The 27,589-nt window shown below is 49.5% G+C and overlaps 1 protein-coding gene across 1 annotated transcript in view; it reads left to right on the top strand.

Annotated features, from left to right (window-relative positions):
* The window catches only part of LOC145349238 (autophagy-related protein 16-1-like), an 84,958-nt gene that overhangs the window by 17,613 nt on the left and 39,756 nt on the right, over window positions 1-27,589 (top strand). Inside the window, exons 4-8 of the mRNA XM_080197711.1 lie at window positions 4,756-4,829; window positions 13,549-13,800; window positions 14,339-14,404; window positions 20,435-20,521; window positions 26,011-26,073. Of these exons, the coding sequence (XP_080053837.1) occupies window positions 4,756-4,829; window positions 13,549-13,800; window positions 14,339-14,404; window positions 20,435-20,521; window positions 26,011-26,073 (542 nt within the window). The remainder of the gene's footprint in view (window positions 1-4,755; window positions 4,830-13,548; window positions 13,801-14,338; window positions 14,405-20,434; window positions 20,522-26,010; window positions 26,074-27,589) is intronic.

Raw genomic sequence — 27,589 nt, 5'->3', positions numbered from 1 at the left:
AGTATTCCATCGCACTCCCGACTTGTGCCTTGTAGGCTTTGGGGAGTCAGGCGTTATACGCCCCGAGTTCTGCCTTTGCCTCTAACTAAAAACATATTTACAAAGTCTAGTTTGTCATTTCCCTTCAGAATTTAAAGGCCTCTGCAATCTTTTCTATCTGGAGCAGAGCCCTGGCCTGTTCAATCTCTTCAGATAGTTATTGCACCCTTTTTGTTTCTTTATTCCTCAATGGACGTGCGGATCACTGGCTGGGTCAGCATTTGTTGCCCATCCCTAATTGCCCCTAGAACTGAGTGTCTCGCTCAGCCATTTCAGAGGGGCAGTTTAAGAGTCAACCACATTGCTGTGGATCTGGAGTTACATGTAGGCCAGACCAGGGTAAGGACAGCAGATTTCCTTCCCTAAAGAGACATTAGTGACCCAGACGGGTTTATAGGACAATGGATGATAGTCTCACGGTCACCATTATTACCGGGACTTGATGGATTGAGTTATAAGGAGAGGCTGGATAGACTGGGACTTTTTTCTCTGGAGTGTAGGAGGCTGAGGGGTGATCTTATAGAGGTCTATAAAATAATGAGGGGCACAGATCAGCTGGATAGTCAATATCTTTTCCCAAAGGTAGGGGAGTCTAAAACTAGAGGGCATAGGTTTAAGGTGAGAGGGGAGAGATACAAAAGGGTCCAGAGGGGCAATTGTTTCACACAGAGGGTGGTGAGTGTCTGGAACAAGCTGCCAGAGGTAGTAGTAGAGGTGGGTACAATTTTGGCTTTTAAAAAGCTTTTAGACAGTTACATGGGTACGATGGGTATAGAGGGATATGGGCCAAATGTGGGCAATTGGGATTAGTTTAGGGGTTTTAAAAAAGAAAGGACGGCATGGACAAGTTGGGCCAAAGGGCCTGTTTCCAGCTGTAAACCTCTATGACTCTAGAACTGAGACTAGCTTTATATTCCAGATTTATTAATTGGGGCGAGATTAAAACGAGGGGACCTTGTTTAAATTATGTAAGATCTGTAACTTAACTCTGAAAACCCACCCTCATTTTGGCGGGATGCCTCACATCCTTTAAAAAGTATCTGGATGAGTACTTGGCACGCCACAACATTCAAGGCCGTGGGCCAAGTGGGACTAGGTGGGCAGTTCATGCATCAGTGCAGACTCGATGGGCTGAAGGGCCTCTTCTGCGCTGTGACGTTCTGTGAAAACAAATGAGGCAAAGATATTCTCCGAAAGGGTCGCTGGGGGGTGGAATTCTCTGCCCCAGGGAGGGGTGGATACTGAATACACTTGGGGCTGAGTTAGATGGAGTTTTGGTAGAGAAGGGAGTCGAGAGTTATGGGGGACAGACAGGAATGTGGAGTTAAGGTCACAGCCAAGTTAGCCAGGATCTTACCGAATGGCAGAATGGGCTTGATGGGCCAAATGGCCTATTCCGAAATCCCGAGTCCCTGTAAATTTGAGTTCCACCAGCTGCCGTGGTGGGACTTGAACCTGTGCCCCAAGAGTATTATCCTGGGCCTTTTGATTACCAGCCCAGTGACCTTACCGCCACCCCAGCACTGGCTATCTTGTGAGGGAGCGTATCGGAGTGAAACCTCCCCATTGCACCAGCAGAGTTTTCGCACAGCGCAGGAAGCGATGGTTGTCACATTTTGAACAATGAAATCCACCTCTGTCCCACTTCTGCTTTCTGAGCCTTTATGAGGCAGTTTCCATGGTTACCAAACTGGTTTCAACCTCACACTTCCCTCCGTAAAATATCTGAGTCCTCCCTTGATAATATACTTAGTTCCTCCCTGTCCTGCCAGCTCTCACTCTGGCAAACCTTCCACAGTGGCCAGTTAAGTGTCCCCCAGCACAGAGTGAGACCATTTGGCCCATTATGAGGCTGGGCTAATCTATAGTAGAGCAGCCATCTTTAGATTCCCCTTTGGTCTGTAACCTTGTATATCCCTGAGAATCTGTCCAACTCCCTGCCAAGCATTGTCTTCCACCTACTGTAGAATGTTCTAGATGGGCGGCACGGTAGCACAGTGGGTTAGCGCTACTGCTTCACAGCGCCAGGGACCTGGGTTCGATTCCCGGCTCGGGTCACCGTCTGTGTGGAGTTTGGACATTCTCCCCGTGTCTGCGTGGGTTTCCTCCGGGTGCTTCCGGCTTCCTCTCTCAGTACAAAGATGTGCGGGTTTGGTTGATTGGCCGTGCTAAAATTGCCCCTTAGTGTCCTGAGATGCATAGGTTAGAGGGATTAGTGGGTAAATATGTAGGGATATAGGGGTAGGGCCTGGGTGGGATTCAGGTTGGCGCAGACTCGATGGGCCAAATGGCCTCTTTCTGCTCTGTAGGGTTTCTATGATCCCGACTTGCCAACAAGTCAGGACCTTTGCCCCCTGTTGCCTGTACAAGCGTCCCATTTCAACCCTCTATCTCCTCCTAGAATGTGTTGTCACCTCCCAAACCCATTCCCATCTCTCCCGGAACTGCACATTTGCATCCCTCCAGTTAGATTCCTATCACAGTGTGGAAGTGGCTCTTATCAAACCCCCTGATGAAGGGGCAATGCCCCGAAAGCTCGTGATTCCAAATAAACCTGTTGGACTTTAACCTGGTGTTGTGAGACTTCTAACTGTGCCCACCCCAGTCCAACGCCGGCATCTCCACATTATGTACAAATCGAGGGGAGGGGGGGTGCGGTGGTCATTGGATAATTACTTCTGCACAGGTCAGCCCCGTTGGAAGAGCCTGAAAACCTGACTGTCCTTGGTTCGATTCTGGGATTCCCCGATCCTCATTCCGTGGAATGCATTTCCTTATAAAATTCAATTCTTACCCCTTTAAGGTGCTCCCGAAAAGAATATGGGGGGAATTTTCCCGTCCTGCCTGCCACGGGAATCGTAGCGGGCAGGGAAGGTGTGGTGTGGGATGATGACCAGGCAACGGTCCATTGTCCTTGGGTGGGATTCTCCGGTTTTGGAGCGAGTGTGGCCGGAGCATCCCACCCGTACGCTGTGAGCACAAGCTGTGCATCGGGATTCTGGAGGCTTTCCGAGACCCATGGGGACCAGGGGGTGAAGTGTATCGTCAACCTCAGGAACGATATCTCAATTTGATCCATCTCTCTTCAAATGTTTTTGTTACAGTTAGAGTATCCAGTTTGGGATTTGTTCAATTGGTTAACCCGTTTATTTAAAAAAAGGAGTATAAAAATAATGTACTGATCATAGAATCCCTACAGTGCAGAAGGAGGCCATTCAGCCCATCGAGTCTGCACCAACCACAATCCCACCCAGGTCCTATCTCCATAACCCTATGCAATTACCCTGGTTAGTCCTCCTAACACTAAGGGGCAATTTAGCACGGCCAATCCACCTAACCGGCATATCTTTGGACTGTGGGAGGAAACCGGAGCACCCAGAGGAAACCCATGCAGACACCGGGAGAATGTGCAAACTCCACACAGGCAGTGACCTGGAATCGAACCTGGTTCCCTGGCGCTGTGAGGCAGCAGTGCTAACCACCCAATTGATGTTGATGATCGACTGTAGAGTTTGGTGCTGTACATTGAATCCCTACAGTGCAGAAGGAGGCCATTCAGCCCATCGAGTGTGGAATGTTTCACTCTGTGAGTGAATCTAAAACTGAGAAAGAACCAACCTCTGTTTCCATACAACTGTACGTCAGACATCTTGCAGTTGAGGTTGGAAATGGCCTCGTGATATTATCGCTAGACTATTAATCCAGAAACTCAGCTAATGTTCTGAGGACCCGGTTCGAATCCCACCACAGCAGATGGTGGAATTTGAATTCACTAAAAAGAAAATCTGGGATTAAGAATCTCCAGATGACCATGAAACCATTGTCGATTGTTGGAAAAACCCATCTGGTTCACTCATGTCCTTTAGGGAAGGAAATCTGCCGTCCTTACCCAGTCTGGCCTGTGTGTGACTCCAGAGCCACAGCAATGTGGTTGCCTCTCAACTGCCCTCGGGCAACTAGGGATGGGCAATAAATGCTGGACCAGCCAGCGATGCCCATGTCCCACAAATGAATGAATGAAAAGATCAGCCAGGATTTTATAGAATGGCAGAGCAAGTTAGAGGGGCCAAATGGAGTACTGTGTGCAGTTTTGGTCGCCGCACTTGCACAAGGATATATTGGCCTTGGAGGGAGTGCAGAGGAGGTTCACTAGGCTGATACCAGAGATGACGGGGTTCGCCTACGAGGAGAGATTGAATAGACTGGGTCTGTACTCGTTGGAGTTTAGAAGGCTGAGGGGGGATCTTATAGAGACGTATAAGATAATGAAGGGGATGGATAGGGTAGAGGTAGAGAGATTCTTCCCGCTTAGAAAGGACAGCAGGACTAGAGGGCACAGCCTCAAGATAAGGGGGGGGACAGTTTAGAACGAAGTTGAGGAGGAACTTCTTCACTCAAAGGGTGGTGAATCTCTGGAATTCTCTGCCCGTTGAAGTGGTGGAGGCTACCTCGCTAAATATATTTAAGTCACGGGTAGATAGGTTTCTGATAGACAGGGGAATTAAGGGTTATGGGGAGAAAGCGGGAAAGTGGAACTGATCCACTTCAGATCAGCCATGATCTTATTGAATGGCGGGGCAGGCTCGAAGGGCTAGATGGCCGACTCCTGCTCCTATTTCTTGCGTTCTTATGATTGAATGGCCCATTCCTATTCCGGTTTATCTCATGTGACATTCTTCATTCTCTCCCGCAACCCACTTCCCCCACCCCTCACAGCTTGCGCAGGAGGTGTTTGAACTGAGCAAGCAGAACAAACAAAAGGAGAAGGAGCTCCAGGCGACCCAGAGCAGGTGAGACAGGCCATCGGGGAGGACCCTCACTGACTGCCAAACTCCCAGAGTGGTAAACACACGGGTGACAACTCTGCAAACAATGTGGTCGTGACAGAGGTCATGCGGGAAATATGCAGCGGTTGTGGGTGGGGGTTGGGGGGTTTGTGAGTGGGTGGGGGGGAAACGACACGGGACACAAAGAGGAAAATAACGTCACGGGTTCACATCCCAGCCCCAGACACTCGATCACACAGTCCAGGCTGATGCTCCCAGTGCCACACTGGGGGAGTGCTGCATTCTCAGAGGGACCATCTCTCCTCTCGAATAGATACAGAAGATCCCGTGGCCACTGGTTGGAAGAGCAGGGCAGTTCACGACAGCCACCTGAGCAATATTTATCCCCCAGTCACCATCACTAAAACACAAAGGCATTGCTGTTTGCTGGGGTTTCTGTGTTTATTGGCTGCTGTACATCTCAGCAACTTCAGAAAGAACACAATTCACTGTCTGCCAAACACTTGCCCGTGCTCAGGCGTGGTGAAATGTGGTGTCTAAATGTAGGTTCTTTCTCTCACTTCCTCCCTCTTGCATTTTTTAATCTCCATTGTTTCACTCTCTCCTTCTCCCCCACTCTCTCTCCTCCCCCCACCCTTCCTTCCCCCCACTTTCTCTCCCTCTCTCCCCACTTGATTAACTTACCTGTGTTCTTTTGCAGAGTCTTTATGTCCTCTTCACAACTTACTTTCCTACCGTTGTGTGATCAGCAACTTAACAATGACACATTCAGTGACTTCATCTGGGTCATTGATATAGATTGTAAATATATCAGTGTGGTCCCAGCACTGATCCTTGTGGAACTCCATTCCTCACAACTTACTAACCTAGTTATGCCTACTCTCCGTTCCCTCTGAGCTAGCCAACCCTCTGCCCTCGCTAACTTGTTACATCCTACACCACGGGCACCTATTTTGTATAGTAAGCTTTGATTTGGCACCTTGTCAAATGCCTTTGGGAAATCTAAGCAACCGTTGCAAGCATTGTTCTTTCCTAGCACTCCAGTCATGCTTTTCAAAAATCTAAAGGGCAGAACTTTTAAATGCCTTGACGAGCCCCTCTTGCCAGTTTATCTTGACAGTCCTCTTGACAGCACTGACAGTTCTGTTAGCAGTTCCAATGAGCTTTATTGTTTATTCTTTCATGAGATGCGGGCGTTGCTGGTTGGGCCAGCATATGTCGCCCAATCCTATTTGCCCTTCAACTGAGTCCTCGCTTGGTCATTTTAGAGGATAGTTAAGAGTCAACCACATTGCTATTGGTCTGGAGTCACATGTAGGCCGGACTAGGGAAGGATGGCAGATTTCCTTCCCTAAAGGACATTAGTGAACCAGATGGGTTTTTACAACAATTGACAATGGTTTCATGGTCATCGGTAGACTTTTAATTTCAGAATTTTTTTTGAATTCTAATTCCATTAGCTGCTGTGGTGGGATTTGAACCCAGATCCTTGGATCATTACCTTGGATCCCTAACTTACAAGGCTACTGGAAATACCATTACACTGCTTCCTCATGAACATGACAGTTAATAGGACACAGTGGGGTGGCAAGGTAGCACAGTGGTTAACACTGCTGCCTCACAGCACCAGGGACCTGGGTTCAATTCCCATCTTAGGTCACTGTCTGCGTGGTGTTTGCACATTCTCCCTGTGTCTGCATGGGTTTCCTCCGGGTGCTCTGATTTCCTCCAACCGTCCAAAGATGTGTGGGTTAGGTTGATTGGCCATGCCAAAATTGCCCGTTAGGGGGATTAGCAGGGGAATTATGGGAATAGGGCCTGGGTGTCAGTACAGACATGATGGGCCAAATGGCCTCCTTCTGCATTGTAGGGATTCTATGACTCTAATAAGTTTATGAAGATTTTACATGCATTAATGTCTAGTTTTAATAATTCCAAAAGGTCCCTGACTTACACCAGTGTGCTCCTCATCATTCCTAAAGATGTCCCAGGACCAGATCCAAAGGGATGCCTTTCCTCTCAGATGGGGTACCGTGGCCCTCCAAACAAATTCACCAATGAATCTGATGAAGATTCGAAACATTGGCTCTATACATTGGCACAGTAGCACAGTGGTTAGCACTGCTGCTTCACAGCTCCAGGGACCTGGGTTCGATTCCTGGCTTGGGTCACTGTCTGTGTGGTGTTTGCACATTCTCCTCGTGTCCTCCGGGTGCTCTGATTTCCTTCCACCGTCCAAAGATGTGCGGGTTAGGTTGATTGGCCATGCTAAAATTGCCGCTTAGTATTCCGAGATGTGTAAGTGAGAAGGATTAGTGGGTAAATATAAGAACATAAGAACATAAGAAATAGGAGCAGGAGTAGGCCATCTAGCCCTTCGAGCCTGCCCCGCCATTCAATAAGATCATGGCTGATCTGTCGTGGCTCAGTTCCACATTCCCACCCTCTCCCCATAACCCTTAATCCCCTCTCTTATCAAAAACCCATCAACCCGCGTCTTAAAAATATTTAGCGAGGCAGCCTCCACCACTTCAACAGGTAGAGAATTCCAGAGATTCACCACCCTTTGAGTGAAGAAGTTCCTCCTCAACTCCGTTCTAAACTGCCCCCCCTTTATCTTGAGGCTGTGCCCCCTAGTCCTACTATCCTTTCTGAGCGGGAAGAGTCTCTCCACCTCTATCCTATCCATCCCATTCATCATCTTATACGTCTCAATGAGATCTCCCCTCATTCTTCTAAACTCTAACGAGTACAAGCCTAGTTTATTCAGCCTCTCCTCATAGCTCAATCCCCTCAACTCCGGTATCAGCCTAGTAAACCTCCTCTGCACTCCCTCCAAGGCCAAAATATCCTTGCGTAAGTACGGCGCCCAAAACTGCACACAGTACTCCAGCTGCGGCCTCACCAATGCCCTATACAGCCGCAGCAAGACCTCCCTCCTTTTATATTCAATCCCCCTCGCTATGAAGGCCAGCATCCCATTCGCCTTCCTGACCACCTGCTGCACCTGCAAGCTGGGTTTTTGCGACTCATGCACAAGGACCCTGAGGTCCCTCTGCACCGTCGCCTGCTGCAGTTTTTCGCCACGTAAATGTAGGGGAGGAACTTCTTCACTCAAAGGGTGGTGAATCTCGGGAATTCTCTGCCCGTTGAAGTGGTGGAGGCTGCCTCGCTAAATATATTTAAGTCACGGGTAGATAGATTTCTGATAGACAAGGGAATTGGTTGCTGGAGGAGCTCCAGCTCAAGGTGGATGAGCTGGCCTCTGAGCTACAGACACTGAGGCTCATCAGGGGGAGAGAGGGTGCCCCTAGACTGGCTAAATCTAAGGGTCAGGGACAAAAGGGGGCTGCTGGGAGGAGGAGGAAGGGGGGTGAGGAGCGGAGGCCTCAGCCTCTTAATCTGCATAACAGGTTTGAGGTTCTTGCTTCCAGTCTGGAAGAGGACGAGGCAGGTGAGGTTGGTGAGCAAACTGCACACGGTACAGTGATGCAGCAGGACATAGGCAAAGAGAAGGGGAAAAGGAACGTAGTAGTGATTGGAGATAGTGGGGTGAAGGGTATTGACACTGTCCTTTGTCACAATGACAAAGTGCACAGAAGGGTGTGTTGTCTGCCTGGTGCTCGGGTACAGGATGTCACAGCTGGGCTGCAGAGGAATCTGGAGTGGGAGGGTGAGAACCCGGTCGTTGTAGTACATGTGGGTGCCGGCGACGTAGGCAAAGTGCGGACTGAGGATCTGCGGAGGGAGTGTGAGAAGCTGGGAATGGAATTAAAAAGTAGAACCGACAAGGTGGTCGTCTCTGGGCTACTGCCTGAACTGAGTGCAGACGGGCGTAGGGTTGACAGGATAAAGGAAGTGAATGGGTGGCTCAGGGATTGGTGTGGGAGGAATGGGTTCGAATTTATGGGGCATTGGCACCAGTATTGGGGTAGGTGGGACTTGTTCGGGCGGGATGGGGTTGGTCTGAATCGTGCTGGGACCAGAGTGTTGGCGAATCGAGTAAAGAGGACTGTAGACAGGGCTTTAAACTAATTAGGGGGGGGGAGGGTGCGAGGGTAGGTGACGCTACGAGGTCTAAAGTTAAGGATAGGGTACAGGTAAGGGAAGAGGCCGAGGATGTCCCAATTGGTGGCGTTACGGCAAATAGGGTCCAGGTGAAGGCTGGGATGAAAGCGCTTTATCTGAATGCACGAAGCATTCGGAATAAAGTGGATGAGCTGGTGGCGCAGATCGACACAAATGGATACGATCTGGTGGCCATTACAGAGACGTGGCTGCAAGGTGACAGGGACTGGGAGATGAATGTACAGGGCTATCAAGTGTTTAGGAAGGATAGGCAGGAGGAAAGAGGGGGTGGCGTAGCTCTGCTGATTAAGGATAGTATCAAGGTGGTAGCAAGGGATGATATCGGAGCCAAAGAGCAGAACGTGGAATCGTTGTGGGTGGAGATTAGGAACAGCAAAGGGAGGAAGACGCTGGTGGGTGTCGTCTATAGGCCCCCGAATAATGATCTGGAGGTGGGGCGGGCTGTTAACACGCAAATAAGTGCGGCGTGCAGGAATGGGACGGCAGTAGTTATGGGAGATTTCAATCTGCATATTGATTGGTCGACCCATGTTGGACGAGGTGGGCTCGAGGAGGAGTTCTTGGAATGCTGCCGGGATAATTTCCTTGAACAGTGTGTGTTGGAGCCGACGAGGGAGCAAGCTATCTTGGATCTGGTGCTATGTAATGAGGCGGGTAGAATTAGGGACCTTGCAGTGAAGGATCCTCTTGGAGAGAGTGATCATTGTACAGTGGAGTTTCTGGTGCAGATGGAGGAGGAGAAAGTGGGTTCCCGGACACGCGTCCTTTGTTTGAATAGAGGGGAGTATGGTAGGATGAGAGAAGAATTGGCGAATGTGGACTGGGGGAGTGCGTTGGAAGGTAGGTCTGCTGAGGAGCAGTGGAGGATCTTTAAGGAGATCTTTCTTGGTGCTCAGCAGAAATTTATTCCGATGGTTAAAAAGGACAGTAGGAAGAGAGGTAATAAGCCGTGGATAACGAAGGAGGTGAAGGAAAGTGTTAAATTAAAAGCGGAGGCGTTTAGAGTAGCTAAGAGCAGTGGGCGAGAAGAGGATTGGGAAAGGTTTAAATGTCAACAAAGATTGACAAAGAAGTTGATAAAGGAGGGGAGGAGAAGCTATGAGGCTGGGCTAGCACTTAATATAAAAAAGGATAGCAAGAGTTTTTATAAATATATAAAAAGGAAGAGGCTGGCTAGGGTGAACGTTGGTCCTTTAGAGGATGAGAAAGGGGAGCTAGTGGTAGGGGATGGGGATATGGCGAAGGTCTTGAATAACTTTTTTGTTTCTGTCTTCACGGAGGAGGACGTGAATAATTTGCCGGGTGTTAGCGATGGAAAGGTGGTAGGAATGGAGGGTCTTAATGACATTACTGTTACTAGAGAGGTGTTGCTCGATAGACTGGAGGGGCTGATTGTGGACAAGTCCCCAGGACCGGATGGAATGCATCCGAGGGTTCTGAAAGAAATGGCGGAGGTGATAGTGGATGCCTTGGTGGTTATTTTCCAGACGTCGCTGGATTCCGGGGAAGTGCCGGAAGATTGGAAAACGGCTAATGTTACGCCGTTGTTTAAGAAGGGTGCCAGGCAAAAGGCGGGGAATTATAGGCCGGTTAGTTTAACGTCTGTGGTAGGTAAAATGTTAGAATCCATCATTAAGCAGGAAATTGCGAGGCATCTTGAAGGGAATTGCTTGATAGGGCAGACGCAACACGGTTTCATTAAAGGGAAGTCGTGTCTGACAAATTTACTGGAGTTCTATGAGGATGTGTCTAGGGCAGTGGATAGAGGAGAGCCGGTGGATCCCCCTCGCTATGAAGGCCAGCATCCCATTCGCCTTCCTGACCACCTGCTGCACCTGCAAGCTGGGTTTTTGCGATTCATGCACAAGGACCCCGAGGTCCCTCTGCACCGTCGCCTGCTGCAGTTTTTCGCCACGTAAGTAATAGTCCTTCCTACCATTCTTCCTACCAAAGTGGACCACCTCACACTTGCCAACATTAAATTCCATTTGCCATTTCCTGGCCCATTCGCCCAGCCTATCTAGATCCTTCTGCAGACTCTCCACACCCTCCGCACAATTTGCCGTTCCCCCAATCTTGGTGTCATCAGCAAATTTCGACACCCTGCACTCGGTTCCCTCCTCCAGATCATCTATATAAATGGTAAATAGCTGAGGCCCCAGCACCGACCCCTGGGGCACCCCACTAGTCACCATCCGCCAATCCGAATAGCACCCATTGACCCCCACTCTCTGCCTCCTATTTGACAACCAATCCTCTATCCACGCTAACACCCTACCCCCAACTCCATGTCCCCTGACCTTCTGCAATAACCTCTTGTGAGGTACCTTGTCAAACGCCTTCTGGGGAGTGCAGAGGAGGTTTACTAGGCTGATACCGGAGTTGAGGGGATTGAGCTATGAGGAGAGGCTGAATAAACTAGGCTTGTACTCGTTAGAGTTTAGAAGAATGAGGGGAGATCTCATTGAGACGTATAAGATGATGAATGGGATGGATAGGATAGAGGTGGAGAGACTCTTCCCGCTCAAAAAAGACAGTAGGACTAGGGGGCACAGCCTCAAGATAAAGGGGAGGCGGTTTAGAACGGAGTTGAGGAGGAACTTCTTCACTCAAAGGGTGGTGAATCTCTGGAATTCTCTGCCCGTTGAAGTGGTGGAGGCTGCCTCGCTAAATATTTTTAAGAAGCGGGTTGATGGGTTTTTGATAAGAGAAGGGATTAAGGGTTATGGGGAGAGGGCGGGAAAGTGGAACTGAGCCACGACAGATCAGCCATGATCTTATTGAATGGCGGGGCAGGCTCGAAGGGCTAGATGGCCTACTCCTGCTCCTATTTCTTATGTTCTTATGTTCTTATGAATTAAGGGTTATGGGGAGAAAGCGGGAAAGTGGAACTGATCCACTTCAGATCAGCCATGATCTTATTGAATGGCGGGGCAGGCTCGAAGGGCTAGATGGCCTACTCCTGCTCCTATTTCTTATGTTCTTATGATATGGGGGTAGGGAATGGGTGGGATTGTGGTCGGTGTAGACTCTCTGGGCCAGATGACCTCTTTCTGCGCTGTAGGGTTTCTATGATCCTATTCTCTCTCCACAGACGCTGTCAGACCTGCTGAGATTTTCCAGCATTTTCTGGTTTTTTTTTCCAGATTGCAGCATTTGTGGTTTTTTTTTAATCGCTGAGCTCAGACCCGCTCTGACTTGGTCGAAGCTTCCCACTCCACGTTTCACTACCACAGCAATACTGAAACCAGACAGCTGATATATCCACTCAGCTGTGGGAAGCCTGGCCCATCCCCGTCAAAATAACAAGTGCAGCTTTCAGAGACAGGGTTTGGGTTTTCTGGTCACTCCTGCCAAGAGCCTGTAATAAGAACATATAAGAACTAGGAGCAGGAGTCGGCCATCTGGCCCCTCGAGCCTGCCCCGCCATTCAATAAGATCATGGCTGATCTTTTCATGGGCTCAGCTCCACCTACCCGCCCTCTCTCTGGTTAGGGTGCATTGACCCGAACAGAGTGCGATGACTTGGGGATCTTCACAGTAACTTCATTGCGACGTTAATGTAAATCTTACTTGTGAAAAATAAATACATTTTTAAGACCCTTAATTCCTGCACTGTTCATGAATCCATTGCCTTAGAAACATTCAATGAGGGAGCCTCAACTGCTTCACTGGGCAGGGAATTCCACAGATTCACAACCCTTTGTGTGAAGAAGTTCCTCCTCAACTCAATCCTAAATCTGCTCCCCCTTATTTTGAGGCTATGCCCCCTCGTTCTAGTTTCACCCACCAATGGAAACAACTTCCCTGCTTCTATCTTATCTATTCCCTCCATAATCTTATATGTTTCTATAAGGCCTCCCCTCATGCTTCTAAATGGCGACACGGTGGCACAGTGGGTTAGCGCCGCTGCCTCACAGCACCAGGGACCCAGGTTCGATTCCCAGCTCGGGTCACTGTCTGTGTGGAGTCTGCACATTCTCCCCATGTCTGCGCGGGTTTCCTCCGGGTGCTCCAGTTCCCTCCCACAGTCCAAAGATGAGCGAGCTAGCTGCGTTGGCCGTGCTAAATTCCCCATTAGTGTCGGGCACATAATGCATGGGATTAGGGGGATAGGGCCTGGGTGAGATTGTGGTCGGTGCAGACTCGATGGGCCGAGTGGCCTTCTTATGCACTATAAAGATTCTATGATTCTAAATTCCAATGAGTATAGTCCCAGTCTATTCACTCTCTCTATTGTGGAGGCATAGGTGTCCACTCCATGGTTCATAGAATCCCTACAATGCAGGAGGAGGCCATTCGGTCCATCGAGTCTGTACAGTCCATAATCCCACCAAGGCCCCATTTCCTTAACCCGCATATTTACCTTGATAATTTCCTGACACTAAGGGGCAATTTAGCCTGGCCAATCCACCTAACCTGCGCATCTTTGGAGTGGGGAAGGAAACTGGAGCACCCGGAGGAAACCCACGCAGACACGGGGAGAATGTGCAAACCCCACGCAGACAGTGACCCAAGCCGGGATTCGAACCCGGGCCCCTGGCGCTGTGAGGCAGCAGCGCTAACCCACTGTGCTGCCCTAATTAGCCCGCCGAGCCACCACGGTGTGATGCCCTCTCGGTGTTGTGTACAGGTTGTCTGAGTTGGAAGTGAAGCTGGGAGAGCTGGAGTTGGAGCGAGGGCGACTGCAGACTCAGATCGACGAGTTGGCCAAGGCCAATGGTGAGGTGAAAGCAAAGTACGACAGCCTCCAGCAGCACAGCCGCACTCAGTGGGAGCAGCTCCGGAAGAAGGAGGCTGAGGCCTCGGAACTGATCCAGAGCATGATCGACATCAAGGTTCAAGCAGCAGCCGACCTGAATTACTCCAATGAGAAGACAAAGAGGTAACGTTACAAACCCCCTCCCTCTGCGCCGGCTCATCTGTACAGGAAATACACTGCTATTGACATTCCCCACACAACACGGGGTTAGATACAGAGTAAAGCTCCCTCTACACTGTCCCCATCAAACATTCCCAGGACAGGTACAGCACGGGGTTAGATACAGAGTGAAGCTCCCTCTACACTGTCCCCATCAAACACTCCCAGGACAGGTACAGCACGGGGTTAGATACAGAGTAAAGCTCCATCTACACTGTCCCCCCCATCAAACACTCCCAGGACAGGTACAGCACGGGGTTAGATACAGAGTAAAGCTCCCTCTACACTGTCCCCCCCATCAAACACTCCCAGGACAGGTACAGCATGGGGTTAGATACAGAGTAAAGCTCCCTCTACACTGTCCCCCATCAAACACTCCCAGGACAGGTACAGCACGGGGTTAGGTTTTGGTGAAGAATGGGGCGGTGTGTTCCTGTGGGTGAGGTGATGCAGGTTTTCTGCGGTGATATATTGTGGTGATCTTTCCGTGTTTCATTCTCAGGGTGAAGCAGAAGAATTTGGAGAAGGATTTGGCTGTTATTTCCACTGTGCCAATCCCAATGGACATGTGAGTGAGTCTTGCTTCCTGGTCAGTCAGGGTACGTGAGGGGTTAATTGTAGCCACAATTGGGCAAGATCTTCCAGCTGTTTACGCCACCCTCATGTTCCAGTCCCACCAACAGCGCATCCCCTCCCCCTGCCACATTCGCAGCTTTATTGGTGGCGTGGGGTAGATTCAGTGACAAGTCCCACCAGTTTTTACAAGGATGTTGCCTGGATTGGGAGGCATGCCTTATGAGGATAGGTTGAGGGAGCTGGGACTCTTCTCCCTGGAGAGACGAAGGTTGAGAGGTGACCTGATAGAGGTTTATAAGACGTTGAGAGGTATAGATAGGGTGGATTCTCGGAGGCTATTTCCCAGGGCTGAAATGGTCGCTACGAGAGGACACAGGTTTAAGGTACTGGGGAGTAGGTACAGAGGAGATGCCCAGGGTAAGTTTTTCACTCAGAGGGTGGTGAGTGAGTGGAATCGGCTGCCGTCGGTGGTGGTGGAGGCGAACTCGCTGGGGTCTTTGAAGAGACTTCTGGATGAGTACATGGGATTTAATGGGATTGAGGGTTATAGATAGGCCTGGTAGGTAGGGATATGATTGGCACAACTTGTGGGCCGAAGGGCCTGTTTGTGCTGTAGTGTTCTATGATCCCATCACTGGCGAACAGAGGGTCACCCTCCACTGGAAGAAACACACCTTGGGATGGGACACAAAATCCCACCCACTGTGTGTACATGTGTGTGGTTGCATGGATGTATGTGTGCGAGTATATGCTTGCACACACTCGCATGCACCCACGCATATGCATGTTTGTATATCTGCAAGTGCGTAATTGTGCATTGTGGTGTGTGTGTGCATGTGTGTATGAAGGTGCATGTGTTTGCATGCGTGTATATGTGTGTGCTTGTGTATTTTTTCAGTACGTTTGATATGTGCATTATTGTGTAAATGCACATGCATGTGTATATGCTTGTGTGTGTGCTTGTGGACATGTAAGCATGTGTGTATACATGCATGCGCATAATTGTGCATGTGTGTGTACACATGTATATACTTGTGCACTTGTAAGTGTGTGTATGGGGGTGTGCCTGTGTGTGTGTGTGGGTGTATATGTGTATGGGTGTCTGTGTCTGTGTGTGTGTATACTGCCGTGCATCCCTCCATAACCAGCTATAATACAGCAGGAGGCTATTTGGCCCATTGTACCGGTGCTAGCTCTTTGAAAGAGCTATCCAATTAATCCCACTGCTTCATGGATTGGAGACTGGGTCTGTGACTGATTGGGGAACCACACAGATCCAAGCTGTGATAATAAATAATTATCCAGTGCTTGTTAAACTGTAGGACAGCAGTAGACAGCTGTGTCGTTGTGACTCCAGCAGCTGCCTATCGGAGAGCTGTGACACCAACTCTTCAAGGGACTGTTGGCTGGTGTCCTTGATCTTTCTGATCAGCGTGCAGCGATGTTGTGAAGCCTCGGGTCCTCCTTTCTGGTGGCCCAGGGGGCACTCTACAAAAACAGAAGATGCTGGAATGTCTCAGTCGGTCTGGCAGCATCTGCGGAGAGAGAAACAGAGTTAACGTTTTCAAGTCCGTGTGACTTCTTTGGATTCGTTGAAGAATCGGAGAATCCCTACACTGCAGAAGCAGGCCATTCGGCCCATCGAGCCTGCACCAACCACAAACCCACCCAGATCTCAGCCCCGGAACTGCATGTATTTACCCTGCTAATCCCCCTGACACGAGGGGGCAACTTTAGCAATGCCAAATCAACCTAACCCCGCACATTTTTGGACTGTGGGAGGAAACTGGAGCACCCGGAGGAAACCCACGCAGACACGGGGAGAACGTGCAAACTCCACACAGACAGTGACCCGAGCCGGGAATCGAACCCGGATCCCTGGCGCCGTGAAGCGGCAGTGCTAACCCACTGTGCCACCGTATTTTGATATTTTCCCGGACGACGTTAGCTGTCGTACTTCACAATTTGGCTTCCAGCACGAGAACAAACAGGTCAGAAAGGAGATCTTTGAGAAGGATCACACCCTGAACTGCTGCCCCTTCCCCGTAACCCGGCAACATTCTCCTTTTCAACTCCCTTTTGAGAGTTATTATTGAATCTGCTTCCATCAGGCAGCATCTTCCAGATCACAACTTGCTGTGTTTAAAAAAAACTCATCTCCTCATCTCCCCATCGAGTTCCTTCCCGATTCTCTTCAATTTGTGTCCCCCCCGCTGGTTACCCAGCCTCCTGCCACTGGGAACACTTTCTCCTTATTCACTCTGTTCAACCTGTCGTCCACCTCAAATAGAACTTCTGTTCACCTTCTCTGCTCTCATCCCAGCTCCTTGAGTCCCTCCCGCATCCCTCTCTGACAATATGTTTCATTCTCTTTCTCACACACACTTTCTCTCTTTTTCTCTTCTGTTCTCTCTCTCGTGTCTGTTCTAACCTCCCACACCATCTCCCACTCTCTTTTACCAGCTTATTCTGCATCTGCCTCTCAATCTTTCTCTCTCACCCGGTCACAGTCTATCTCGCTCACTCATCTTTATCTTCACTCCAGGTGCACTCCTCCTGTCTCTGTGGCTCTTCCAACCAGGAGTTCCCTCTCTGCTGTGTACTCCTCCCTCAAGCCCCCTCCCCATCACTCCCTCATTCTCTCTCTCTCTCGCACACAATCCGTCCCTCTTCTCCACTCCCCCCCTCCCTCCCCTTCTCTTGCCGCCCCTAGGCCCCCCTCGCTCCCCCCCCAACCCCCCCTTGCCCTTCTCGTCCCCCTTGTCCCCCCTCTCCTCCCTTTCCCCCTCTCCCCCTCAGCATCCCTCGCCCCCCCTCGCTTCTCCTCCCCCCTCGTTCCCCCCTTGCCCCCACCTCACCCCCACCCTCGCCTTCCCCACCACCCCCTCCCACTATGAGACCATTTCCCGTTGAAGGAGATTTTGTCTCAGAGTTTTGCCACCTGCCACAAAATGTGTTTATTTGATTCTTCAGTGATTTGGAAACCCATGATCCAGCAGAACCTGTGGACAGTCTTTGCACAGACTCTGCCCTGAGTCTCTTTGCACAGAGACGAACTCTGCCCTTTGCCCCCGGTCTTGGACTGAACCAAAGTTCTATGCTTTGTAAGAGGGATTGGCTCAGTAGCGTCATCAGCTGGCTGTGAGAGGAATAGCAGCCACAAGCCCCATATCCATCGAATCAATTGGAATAGCTCCATCGGGGCTCGCACTCTCTGGCTGTCGCTCCCCTCCATCGCTCCAATGAGAACGGACGATTTGGCAGTCAGCCTTCTTGACTCGAAGAATCCCAGCTCCTCCTGGACCTCCAGAGTTATGAGCTTTTTGGTAGATTGGACCAAGACAGGACCTACTCAGTTGGTGGTAGGGCATTGGAGAGAGTTACAGAACCAAGAGGTCTAGGGGTACAGGTTCATAGCTCCTTGAAAGTGGAGTCAGAAATGGATAGAGCAGTGAGAAGGCATTCGACATGCTAGGTGCCATTGGTTAGAACATTGAATACAGGAGTTGGGATGTCTGGATGAAGTTGTACAAGACATCGGTAAGGCCACACTTGGAATAATGTGTGCAGTTCTGGTCACCCTATTATAGAAAGGATATTATTAAACTAGAAAGAGTGCAGAAAAGATTTACCAGGATGCGACCAGGACTTGATGGATTGAGTTATAAGGAGAGGCTGGATAGACTGGGACTTTTTTCTCTGGAGTGTAGGAGGCTGAGGGGCGATCTTATAGATGTCTATAAAATAATGAGGGGCACAGATCAGCTAGATAGTCAATATCTTTTCCCAAAGGTAGGAGAGCCTAAAACTAAAGGGCATTGCGTTAAAGTGAGAGATACAAAAGTGTCCAGAGGGGCAATTTTTTCACACAGAGGGTGATGAGTGTCTGGAACAAGCTGCCAGAGGCAGTAGTAGAGGCAGGTACAATTTTGGCTTTTAAAATGCATTTAGATAGTTACATGGGTAAGATAGATATAGTGGGATATGGGCCAAACGTGGGCAACTGGGATTAGCTTAGGGGTTTAAAAAAAAGGGCAGCATGGACAAGTTGGGCCGAAGGGCCTGTTTCCATGCTGTAAATCTATGGCTCTATGAGCTGTTGTTCTGGGTCCAATCATTGGTGTGGGGGAGGAGACTGAGTGCATTCCTGTCCCAGTCTTGGGATGCTGGTGTTACAGACGAGGTGACCCCTCTCTGGGAGGGTGGCGGTGAACAGACCAGATATTTGTTAAAATAGAATGGCTCTCTCGGCACTGCAGAGACTCAACTACCTTGTTGTGGGACTGGAGTCACATATAGGCCAGGCCCAGTGTTCCTTCAGTTAAACCAATTAGTGAACGAGCTAATGAACAGACTTTGACAAAGGATCATCGGGACTCGAAACGTCAGTTCTTATTGAACATAGAACATTACAGCGCAGTACAGGCCCTTCGGCCCTCGATGTTGCACCGACCAGTGGAACCAATCTAATGACCCTCTGACCTAAACTATTCCAATGTTATCCATATGCCTATCCACTGACCATTTGAACGTCCTTAAAGTTGGCGAGTCCACAGCTGCTGCAGGCAGGGCATTCCACACCCTTATTACCCTCTGAGTAAAGAACCTACCTCTGACATCCGTCCTATAATTACCACCCCTCAGTTTAAAGCTATGTCCCCTCATGTTAGCCATCACCATTTGAGGTAAAAGGCTCTCACTGTCCACCCTATCTAATCCTCTGATCATCTTGTATGCCTCAATTAGGTCACCCCTTAACCTTCTTCTCTCTAATGAAAACAACCTCAAGTCCCTCAGCCTTTCCTGATAAGACCTTCCCACCATACCAGGCAACATCCTGGTAAACCTCCTCTGCACCCTTTCCAATGCCCCCACATCTTTCTTATAATGCGGCGACCAGAACTGTACACAATACTCCAAGTGCGTACTCTCCTTACAGTTGCTGCCAGACCTGCTGAGATTTTCCAGCATTTTCTGTTTTCATTTCAGATTCCAGCATCCGCAGTAATTTGCTTTTTTTTAAGGAATATATGAACCCTTTCCCCATGATAACACCCTCCGTGTGTTGGGACAGAATGAGGAAATTATTAGCCTTTTACTCCTGATAATACTGACTTCTGTCAACAGTACAGAATGAGCAACACGTTAACCCTGTACTCCTGGTTAACCAGCCCCTGTGTGGAGTAAGGAACATATTAACTCTGTACTCCTGTTAACACGGTCCCATGTACCATACAGAGTGAGGGATATATTAACCCTTTACTCCCATTGATGGTACAAATTAAGTTAATATAGAGACATAGGAGATAGGAGCAGGAGGAGGCCATTCGGCCCTTCGAGCCTGCTCCATCATCCATCACCATCATGGCTGATCGTCCAACTCAATAGCCTAATCCTGCTTTCTCCCCATAACCTTTGATCCCATTCACCCCAAGTGCTATATCCAGCCACCTCTTGAATACATTCAATGTTTTGGCATCAACTACTTCCTGTGGGAATGAATTCCACAGGCTCACCGGGTGAAGAAATGTCTCCTCATCTCCATCCTAAATGGTCTACCCCCAATCCTCAGACTGTGACCCCCTGGTTCTGGACTCCCCCCACCATCGGGAACATCCTCCCTGCATCCACCCTGTCTAGTCCTGTTAGAATTTTATAAATCTCTATGAGAATCCCCCCCTCATTCGTCTGAACTCCAGTAAAAATAACCCTAATCTAGTCAATCTCTCATCATACATCAGTCCCTGGAATCAGCCTGGTAAACCTTCACTGCACTCGCTCGAGAGCAAGAACATCCTTCCTCAGAAAAGGAGGCCAAAACACAATACTCTAGGTGTGGCCTCACCAAGGCCCCTGTGTAATTGTAACAACACATCCCTGCTCCTGTACTCCAAACCTCTCACAATGAAAGGCCAACATGCCATTTACCTTCTTTACCTGCTGTACCTGCACTCTGTTAGCACCGGTTAGCTCCTGTTTTACTGATTCTGCTGCCTAATAAACTCTTGATTTTGTTTTTCAGAGATGTCTTTCGCCAAGTGCAAAAAGTGCCAACCGAGGTAGCGAGACACCCGGAGACCAAGAGCTTCAAACCATTTCGGAGTTTTAGGTAAATGTGGGATCTCCCTGTGCGGTCCAGGCCAAGTGGTGGAGTTGGGAAAGAGCCCTGGCTCTGGGCACAGGCGATGTGGGATCTCCCTGTGCGGTCCAGGCCAAGTGGTGGAGTTGGGAAAGAGCCCTGGCTCTGGGCACAGGCGATGTGGGATCTCCCTGTGCGGTCCAGGCCAAGTGGTGGAGTTGGGAAAGAGCCCTGGCTCTGGGCACAGGCAATAGTGAAGTTGGGAGCTGTTGATTGAGGCTGTGTTGTAGAACTGGGCCCAGGGGGGTGGCAGGGGTGGGGGAGGGGTCGCTGTGGCTGTGTCTGTTTTTATCACATCAGAAAGCTGGAGGGGCTTGTCAAAGCTCTTAGTGCCTAGAAATCTATCGATCTCTGCCTTGAATATTCTGAACGACTGAGCATCCACCCGTCTTGGGAGAACCGTAAAGAATCACCACTCCGAGTGAAGGGAGTTCTCCTCCCCCCACTCCAAAATGTTTGACCCCCTGATCATGAAAGTGATACCCTGTCTTCAAGATTCCTCAGCCAGCTGTTAGCGACCAGATCAGAAACCCCAGGGTACGTTATGAAACCCAGCTAGATCCCAACAGTTTTTCTATGTAGGCACTAGTGTGAGGAGAAGGTGTTTCACTCCAGGTGTGATTCTATTGATACACTAGGAAGCTTTTATCAAAACAAACTTTATTTAACAATACGGTTTAACCATAACAAATGAACTAGCTTAACATTTACCAATTGAAATACTTAAGCATGGCAAGATACAATCCTTAACTCTTAACCTATCACGGTTAGTTCCAATTCAAGCAATATTACTCTCATAGACTTAAACTCTTCTTCAAAATCAGTTGGGAAACAACATAACGTTACGTGTTTCTAGTTGTTAACAGTTCTAGAGTTTTAAACACCTTGGGAGAGAGAGGCCATAAGACATAGGAGCAGAATTAGATCACTCGGTCCATTGAGTCTGTTCTGCCATTCAATCATAGGATGTGTCTAGGGTGGTGGATAGAGGAGAGCCGGTGGTTGTGGTCTTTCTTGATTTTCAGAAGGCGTTTGATAAGGTGCCGCACAAGAGGTTATTGCAGAAGGTCAGGGGGCATGGAGTTGGGGGTAGGGTGTTAGTGTGGATAGAGGATTGGCTGTCAAATAGGAGGCAGAGAGTGGGGGTCAATGGGTGCTATTCGGATTGGCGGTTGGTGACTAGTGGAGTGCCCCAGGGGTCGGTGCTGGGGCCTCAGCTATTCACCATTTATATAGATGATCTGGAGGAGGGAACCGAGTGTATGGTGTCGAAATTTGCTGATGACACCAAGATTGGTGGAACGGCAAGTTGCGCGGAGGGTGTGGAGTCTGCAGAAGGATCTAGATAGGCTGGGCGAATGGGCCAGGAACTGGCAAATGGAATTTAATGTTGGCAAGTGCGAGGTGGTCCACTTTGGTAGGAATAATGGTAGGAAGGACTGTTACTTACATGGCGAAAAACTGCAGCAGGCGACGGTGCAGAGGGACCTCGGGGTCCTTGTGCATGAGTCGCAAAAACCCAGCCTGCAGGTGCAGCAGGTGGTCAGGAAGGCTAATGGGATGCTGGCCTTCATAGCGAGGGGGATTGAATATAAAAGTAGGGAGGTCTTGCTGCAGCTGTATAGGGCACTGGTGAGGCTGCAGCTGGAGTACTGTGTGCAGTTTTGGTCGCTGCACTCACGCAAGGATATTTTGGCCTTGGAGGGAGTGCAGAGGAGGTTTACTCGGCTGATTCCGGAGTTGAGGGGGTTGAGCTATGAGGAGAGGCTGAATAAACTAGGCTTGTACTCGTTAGAGTTTAGAAGAATGAGGGGAGATCTCATTGAGACGTATAAGATGATGAATGGGATGGATAGGATAGAGGTGGAGAGACTCTTCCCGCTCAGAAAGGACAGTAGGACTAGGGGGCACAGCCTCAAGATAAAGGGGGGTGCGGTTTAGAACGGAGTTGAGGAGGAACTTCTTCACTCAAAGGGTGGTGAATCTCTGGAATTCTCTGCCCATTGAAGTGGTGGAGGCTGCCTCGCTAAATATATTTAAGACGCGGGTTGATGGGTTTTTGATGAGAGAGGGGATTAAGGGTTAAGGGGAGACGGCGGGAATGTGGAACTGAGACACGACAGATCAGCCATGATCTTATTGAATGGCGGGGCAGGCTCAAAGGGCTAGATGGCCTACTCCTCCTATTTCTTATGTTCTTATAGCTGATATTTTTCTCATCCCCATTCTCCTGCCCTTTTCCCCATAACCTCTGATCCCCTTATTAATCAAGAACCTATCTATCTCTGTCTTAAAGACACTCAATGACTTGGCCTCCACAGCCTTCTGCGGCAAAGAGTTCCACAGATTCACCACTCTCTGGCTGAAGAAATTCCTCCTCATCTCTGTTTTAAAGGATCGTCCCTTTAGACTGAGGTTGTGCCCTCTGGTTCTCGTTTTTCCTACTAGTGGGAACATCCTCTCCACGTCCACCCTATCCAGGCCTCGCAGTATCCTGTAAGTTTTACTAAGATCCCCTTTTAAATTCCAATGAGTACAGACCCAGAGTCCTCAACTGTTCCTCATACGACAAGCTCTTCATTCCAGGGATCATTCTTTTGAACCTCCTCTGGACCCTTTACAAGGCCAACACATCTGAGAGAGAGAGAGATACTTATAGCTTCTTTCAGAACCAGTCTGAAACTAACTGGGTGGCATGGTAACACAGTGGTTAACACTGCTGCTTCACAGCGCCAGGGATCCGGGTTCAGTTCTCAGCTTGGGTCACTGTCTGTGTGGAATTTGCACATTCTCCCCATGTCTGCGTTGGTTTCCTCCGGGTGTTCCGGTTTCCTCCCACAGTCTGAAAGATGTGCTGGTTGGGCGGATTGGCCATGCTAAATTCCCCTTAGTGTCCCCCAGACGGGCGCTGGAGTGTGGCGACTAGGGGATTTTCACAATAACTTCATTACAATGTTAATGTGAGCCTTACTTGTGACTAATAAATAAACTTTAAAGACTTTAAGTTTTCCCTGTAAAGCTTAACTCCTCCGATTATCACATGGCTCTTTCTCCTGTCAATCAACCTACCCTGAAAACCCAGGGGGAAGAAAAACAGAAATAAACAAAACTGCATTCGCTCAGATTAAACTAATACCCCACTGGCTGAGATCAATTATTCTCCTGCACTCTCAGCACGGAGCTCCCCGGAGCAGACAAATTGACACCATGTATGCAGAGCAGAATTCTAAACATACCCCTCACAAGAAACATGACATCAATACACTGATGTCGCTTTCTGCCTTGAATATTCTCAATGACTGAGCATCCACTGGTCTTGAGAGAACCGCAGAGATTCACCACTCTGAGTGAAGAGAGTTCTCCTCCTCCCAGTCCAAAATGTTTGACTCCTGATCAAACATCACACAGACCGATAGGATGTTAATCAGTTGGGGTGTTAAGGGATATTAAGACAAGTCAGTATACGGTCTAATGATTTACAAGGTGCACTGCAGGAACTCACGAAGGCTCCTTCGAAGACACCTTCCAAACCCATGACCTCCACCATCTAGAAGGTCAAGGGCAGCAGACACATGGGAACACCACTACCTGAAGGTTCCCCTCCAAGCCACTCACTATCCTGACTTGGAAATATATCACCGTCCCTTCACTGGGTCAAAATCCTGGAATTCCTTCCCTAACAGCACTGTGGGTGTACCTACACCACACGGACTGCAGCGGCTCAAGAAGGTAGCTCACCACCACCTTCTCCAGGGATAGTTAGGGACGTTGAGACTGTACTGGAATAAGGTCTAATGTCAGACCTGCCCAGTAAATGCCCCTGTGGCTTTTCGATATTTTACAATTACTTTCCTAAGGTGTGGACAAGTTTGGTACCTAGTTCCCGATTCTAGTTGCCCTTTGAGAAGGTAACCGTGCGTTACCGAGGAAACGCAGCTTGCCATCTTGTCTGACTGGCTTTAATTTGAGGTTGGATGACATAAACCTGCCTTGCATATCTTTGAGTTTGAAAGATTAAGGGGTGAGCTGGTTGGGATCTTTCAATTGATTTAAGAGTTTTGATGAGACAGGCACCAGATAAGGTGGCAGGACCAGGGTGGCACGGTGGCACAGTGGTTAGCACTGCTGCCTCACGGCGCCAGGGACCTGGGTTCGATTCCCGGCTTGGGTCACTGTCTGTGCGGGGTCTGCACATTCTCCCCATGTCTGCATGGGTTTCCTCTGGGTGTTCCAGTTTCCTCCCACAATCCAAAGATGTGCGGGTTAGGTGGATTGGCGTTGCTAAATTGCCCCTTAGCCTCAAGGGACTCAACAGGATAAATGTGCAGGGTTAGAGGAATCGGGAATGGGTGGGATTGTGGTCAGTGCAGACTCGATGGGCTGAATGGCCTCCTTCTGCACTGTGGGATTCTATGATCAACGAACCTTAAAATTAATGCCTGCGAATATTGTCAAGACAGAGGCAATAAATTCTGGATTAACGGCGGGGGGGGTGGGGGAAAGGTTATCGGGGGGGCGGTGAGGTGGGAATGTGGGGTGGGGTTGGGTTACAGTCAGATCAACCATGATCCTATTGAATGGTGGACCAGGTTCAAGGGGCCGAATGGCCTACTCCCTGCTCCTGATTGATATGTTTGTATGTTGAGTAGCTGTGTATGCTGGGTGTCAGTTGGAGCTTTTAAGACTGACGTCGTTTGGTTTAGCAAGAGTGTTGAGGGAAGGCATGCTCAGGTCGGTGATGGGAGCCTTGAGACAGATTTCCATTCCATCGTTGAACGGTGGGCGAGATGGGTTAGAGGGGCTGAATGGCTGTTCCATCATTCCCATCGGTACACTGTACATGATCGAGACACATCTACCAACTGGCTGGGAGACTCATATTGCTCACGGACTGGATACTGTCCGGTGGGGGTGGGTACGGAAGGCTTCTGAATGCTGTGGTGTTGCTCCATCACCGAGGGAATGGGAGGTAGACTGGTACAAGAGTGAGGGAGAGAGCATCAAGATTTTACAAGTCAGAGACAGCTAGATCTGTTAGCTTGACACCCGTTTGTCAACATTAGCAGGCAGAATGCCCGGCGATATGCCAATACTTCGATGTGAGATGCATGAGAACGTGTCAGTAATCATGGGGGAGCAGTTTCCCTGGGAATCCCTGGGTTTTAACATTCGCAAACTGTCCTCAGAAACGGGTCCATATTTGCAGAGGTATCTGGAGTTCCGCGGTCAAGTGAAGGTTTTGGAATTGTTTGTGACACGGACAGGTATCATGGTCCCAGGATAGCTTGACATAGGGTCATGTGACCTTGGCCTTGGCGAGTTGTCCTTGACATTGGCCGTGTGGTGCTGGGGCCTGTTCAGTCGGACACCAGCCTTGAGCACTCGATGAGCCTGACGGGTCATCCTCCTTTGAGCGTCAGCTCTGACCAGCCATGAATCTTGCTTTTGTTTTTATTTAGATCAGCCTCCTTCAATCTTTCAACACACCCCAGGTTTCTCCAATCCTTTAAAGGCATCTTCAGGTGAGTTGTGTTTTGCCGCGTTGAGAGTTCCTGGGCAGCCAAGTCCCAGCTTTCTAATCTTACGATCTGCCGCTGTCTCTGCTTGCTGCAATATCTCTGTTCCACTTGGGGAGGAGCGGAGGGTAGATTCCAGCCATCGGACTGTGCCGCTGAGTTACTGGGTGTGAAATTGTTCTTGATGTTCAGCTCCTCCAGCCTTTAAACCTCCACCTTCCAAACGACAAGTGGACACATCATCTTCAACTTTCTCTCTCCTCAACCATCTCTTGAAAGCGTTGACTCGCACATTACTGATGTACACGCTATTACTGATATAGAAGCAGGCCGTTCGGCCCAACTAGTTCATACTAGTGCTAATGCATCACATGAGCCTCCTTTCGCCACTTTTCATCTTAATATATCCTTCTATCCCTTTCTCCTTCATGGGTTTATCCAGCTTCCCCCGGAACGTATCAACATTTTTCACCACAAGCACTCATTGCGAGTCCCACATTCTCCCCACTCCCCGTGGGAGCGAGTCCCACATTCTCCCCCACTCCCCGTGGGAGCGAGTCCCACATTCTCCCCACTCCCCCGTGGGAGTGAGTCCCACATTCTCCCCACTCCCCGTGGGAGCGAGTCCCACATTCTCCCCACTCCCCGTGGGAGCGAGTCCCACATTCTCCCCCACTCCCCGTGGGAGTGAGTCCCACATTCTCCCCACTCCCCGTGGGAGCGAGTCCCACATTCTCCCCCACTCCCCGTGGGAACGAGTCCCACATTCTCCCCATTCCCCCGTGGGAGTGAGTCCCACATTCTCCCCTCTCCCCGTGGGAGCGAGTCCCACATTCTCCCCCACTCCCCGTGGGAACGAGTCCCACATTCTCCCCATTCACCGTGGGAGCGAGTCCCACATTCTCCCCATTCCCCCGTGGGAGTGAGTCCCACATTCTCCCCATTCACCGTGGGAGCGAGTCCCACATTCTCCCCACTCTCTGGGTAAAGCAGTTATACCTGAATTCCTGATTGGGTTTATTAGTGACTGTCTGATATTTATGACAGTGAGTTTTGAACTCTCCAGAAAGTGGAAATAATCCTCTCTGCATCTGCACTGCTGAATTACTGCATAATCTGGAAGATTTTTTATCAGTCGCCCCTCAGCTTTGTCATTCTGAGGGAAACGAGCTCCAGTCTGTTGAATCTTTCCGGTTGGCTCGAATCTCGGGCTGCTCACATCGTCTTTATAAATCTTTTTTCTGTCTGAGTGTGAGTATCAGGATGTGCGCAGTAACTCCAGCTGTTCCTCGATCTTCCAGTACAGCTTCAACGCCTCTTTCCTGCTTTGGAATTCTCGTCCTTTTGAAGAGTGATCCTTGTTCTCTCTGTTTTCTAGTTTGTGGTCAGCTTCCTGTTCATTTCTGCTGCTGCTTTCTTGGCTGCACCTTTTCTGACCTTAGCCCGCCATCAGTTTCCTTCTTGATGACCTGTTGAATAGCTAAATATATTACATTGACTGCATAACCTTTATCTGTCCTCT

This window comes from Carcharhinus amblyrhynchos, chromosome 10 (genome assembly GCF_965287045.1).
Source record: "Carcharhinus amblyrhynchos chromosome 10, sCarAmb.v2.hapA, whole genome shotgun sequence".
Lineage (NCBI taxonomy): Eukaryota > Metazoa > Chordata > Chondrichthyes > Carcharhiniformes > Carcharhinidae > Carcharhinus > Carcharhinus amblyrhynchos.
This window is presented reverse-complemented; position numbering and strand designations above follow the sequence as displayed.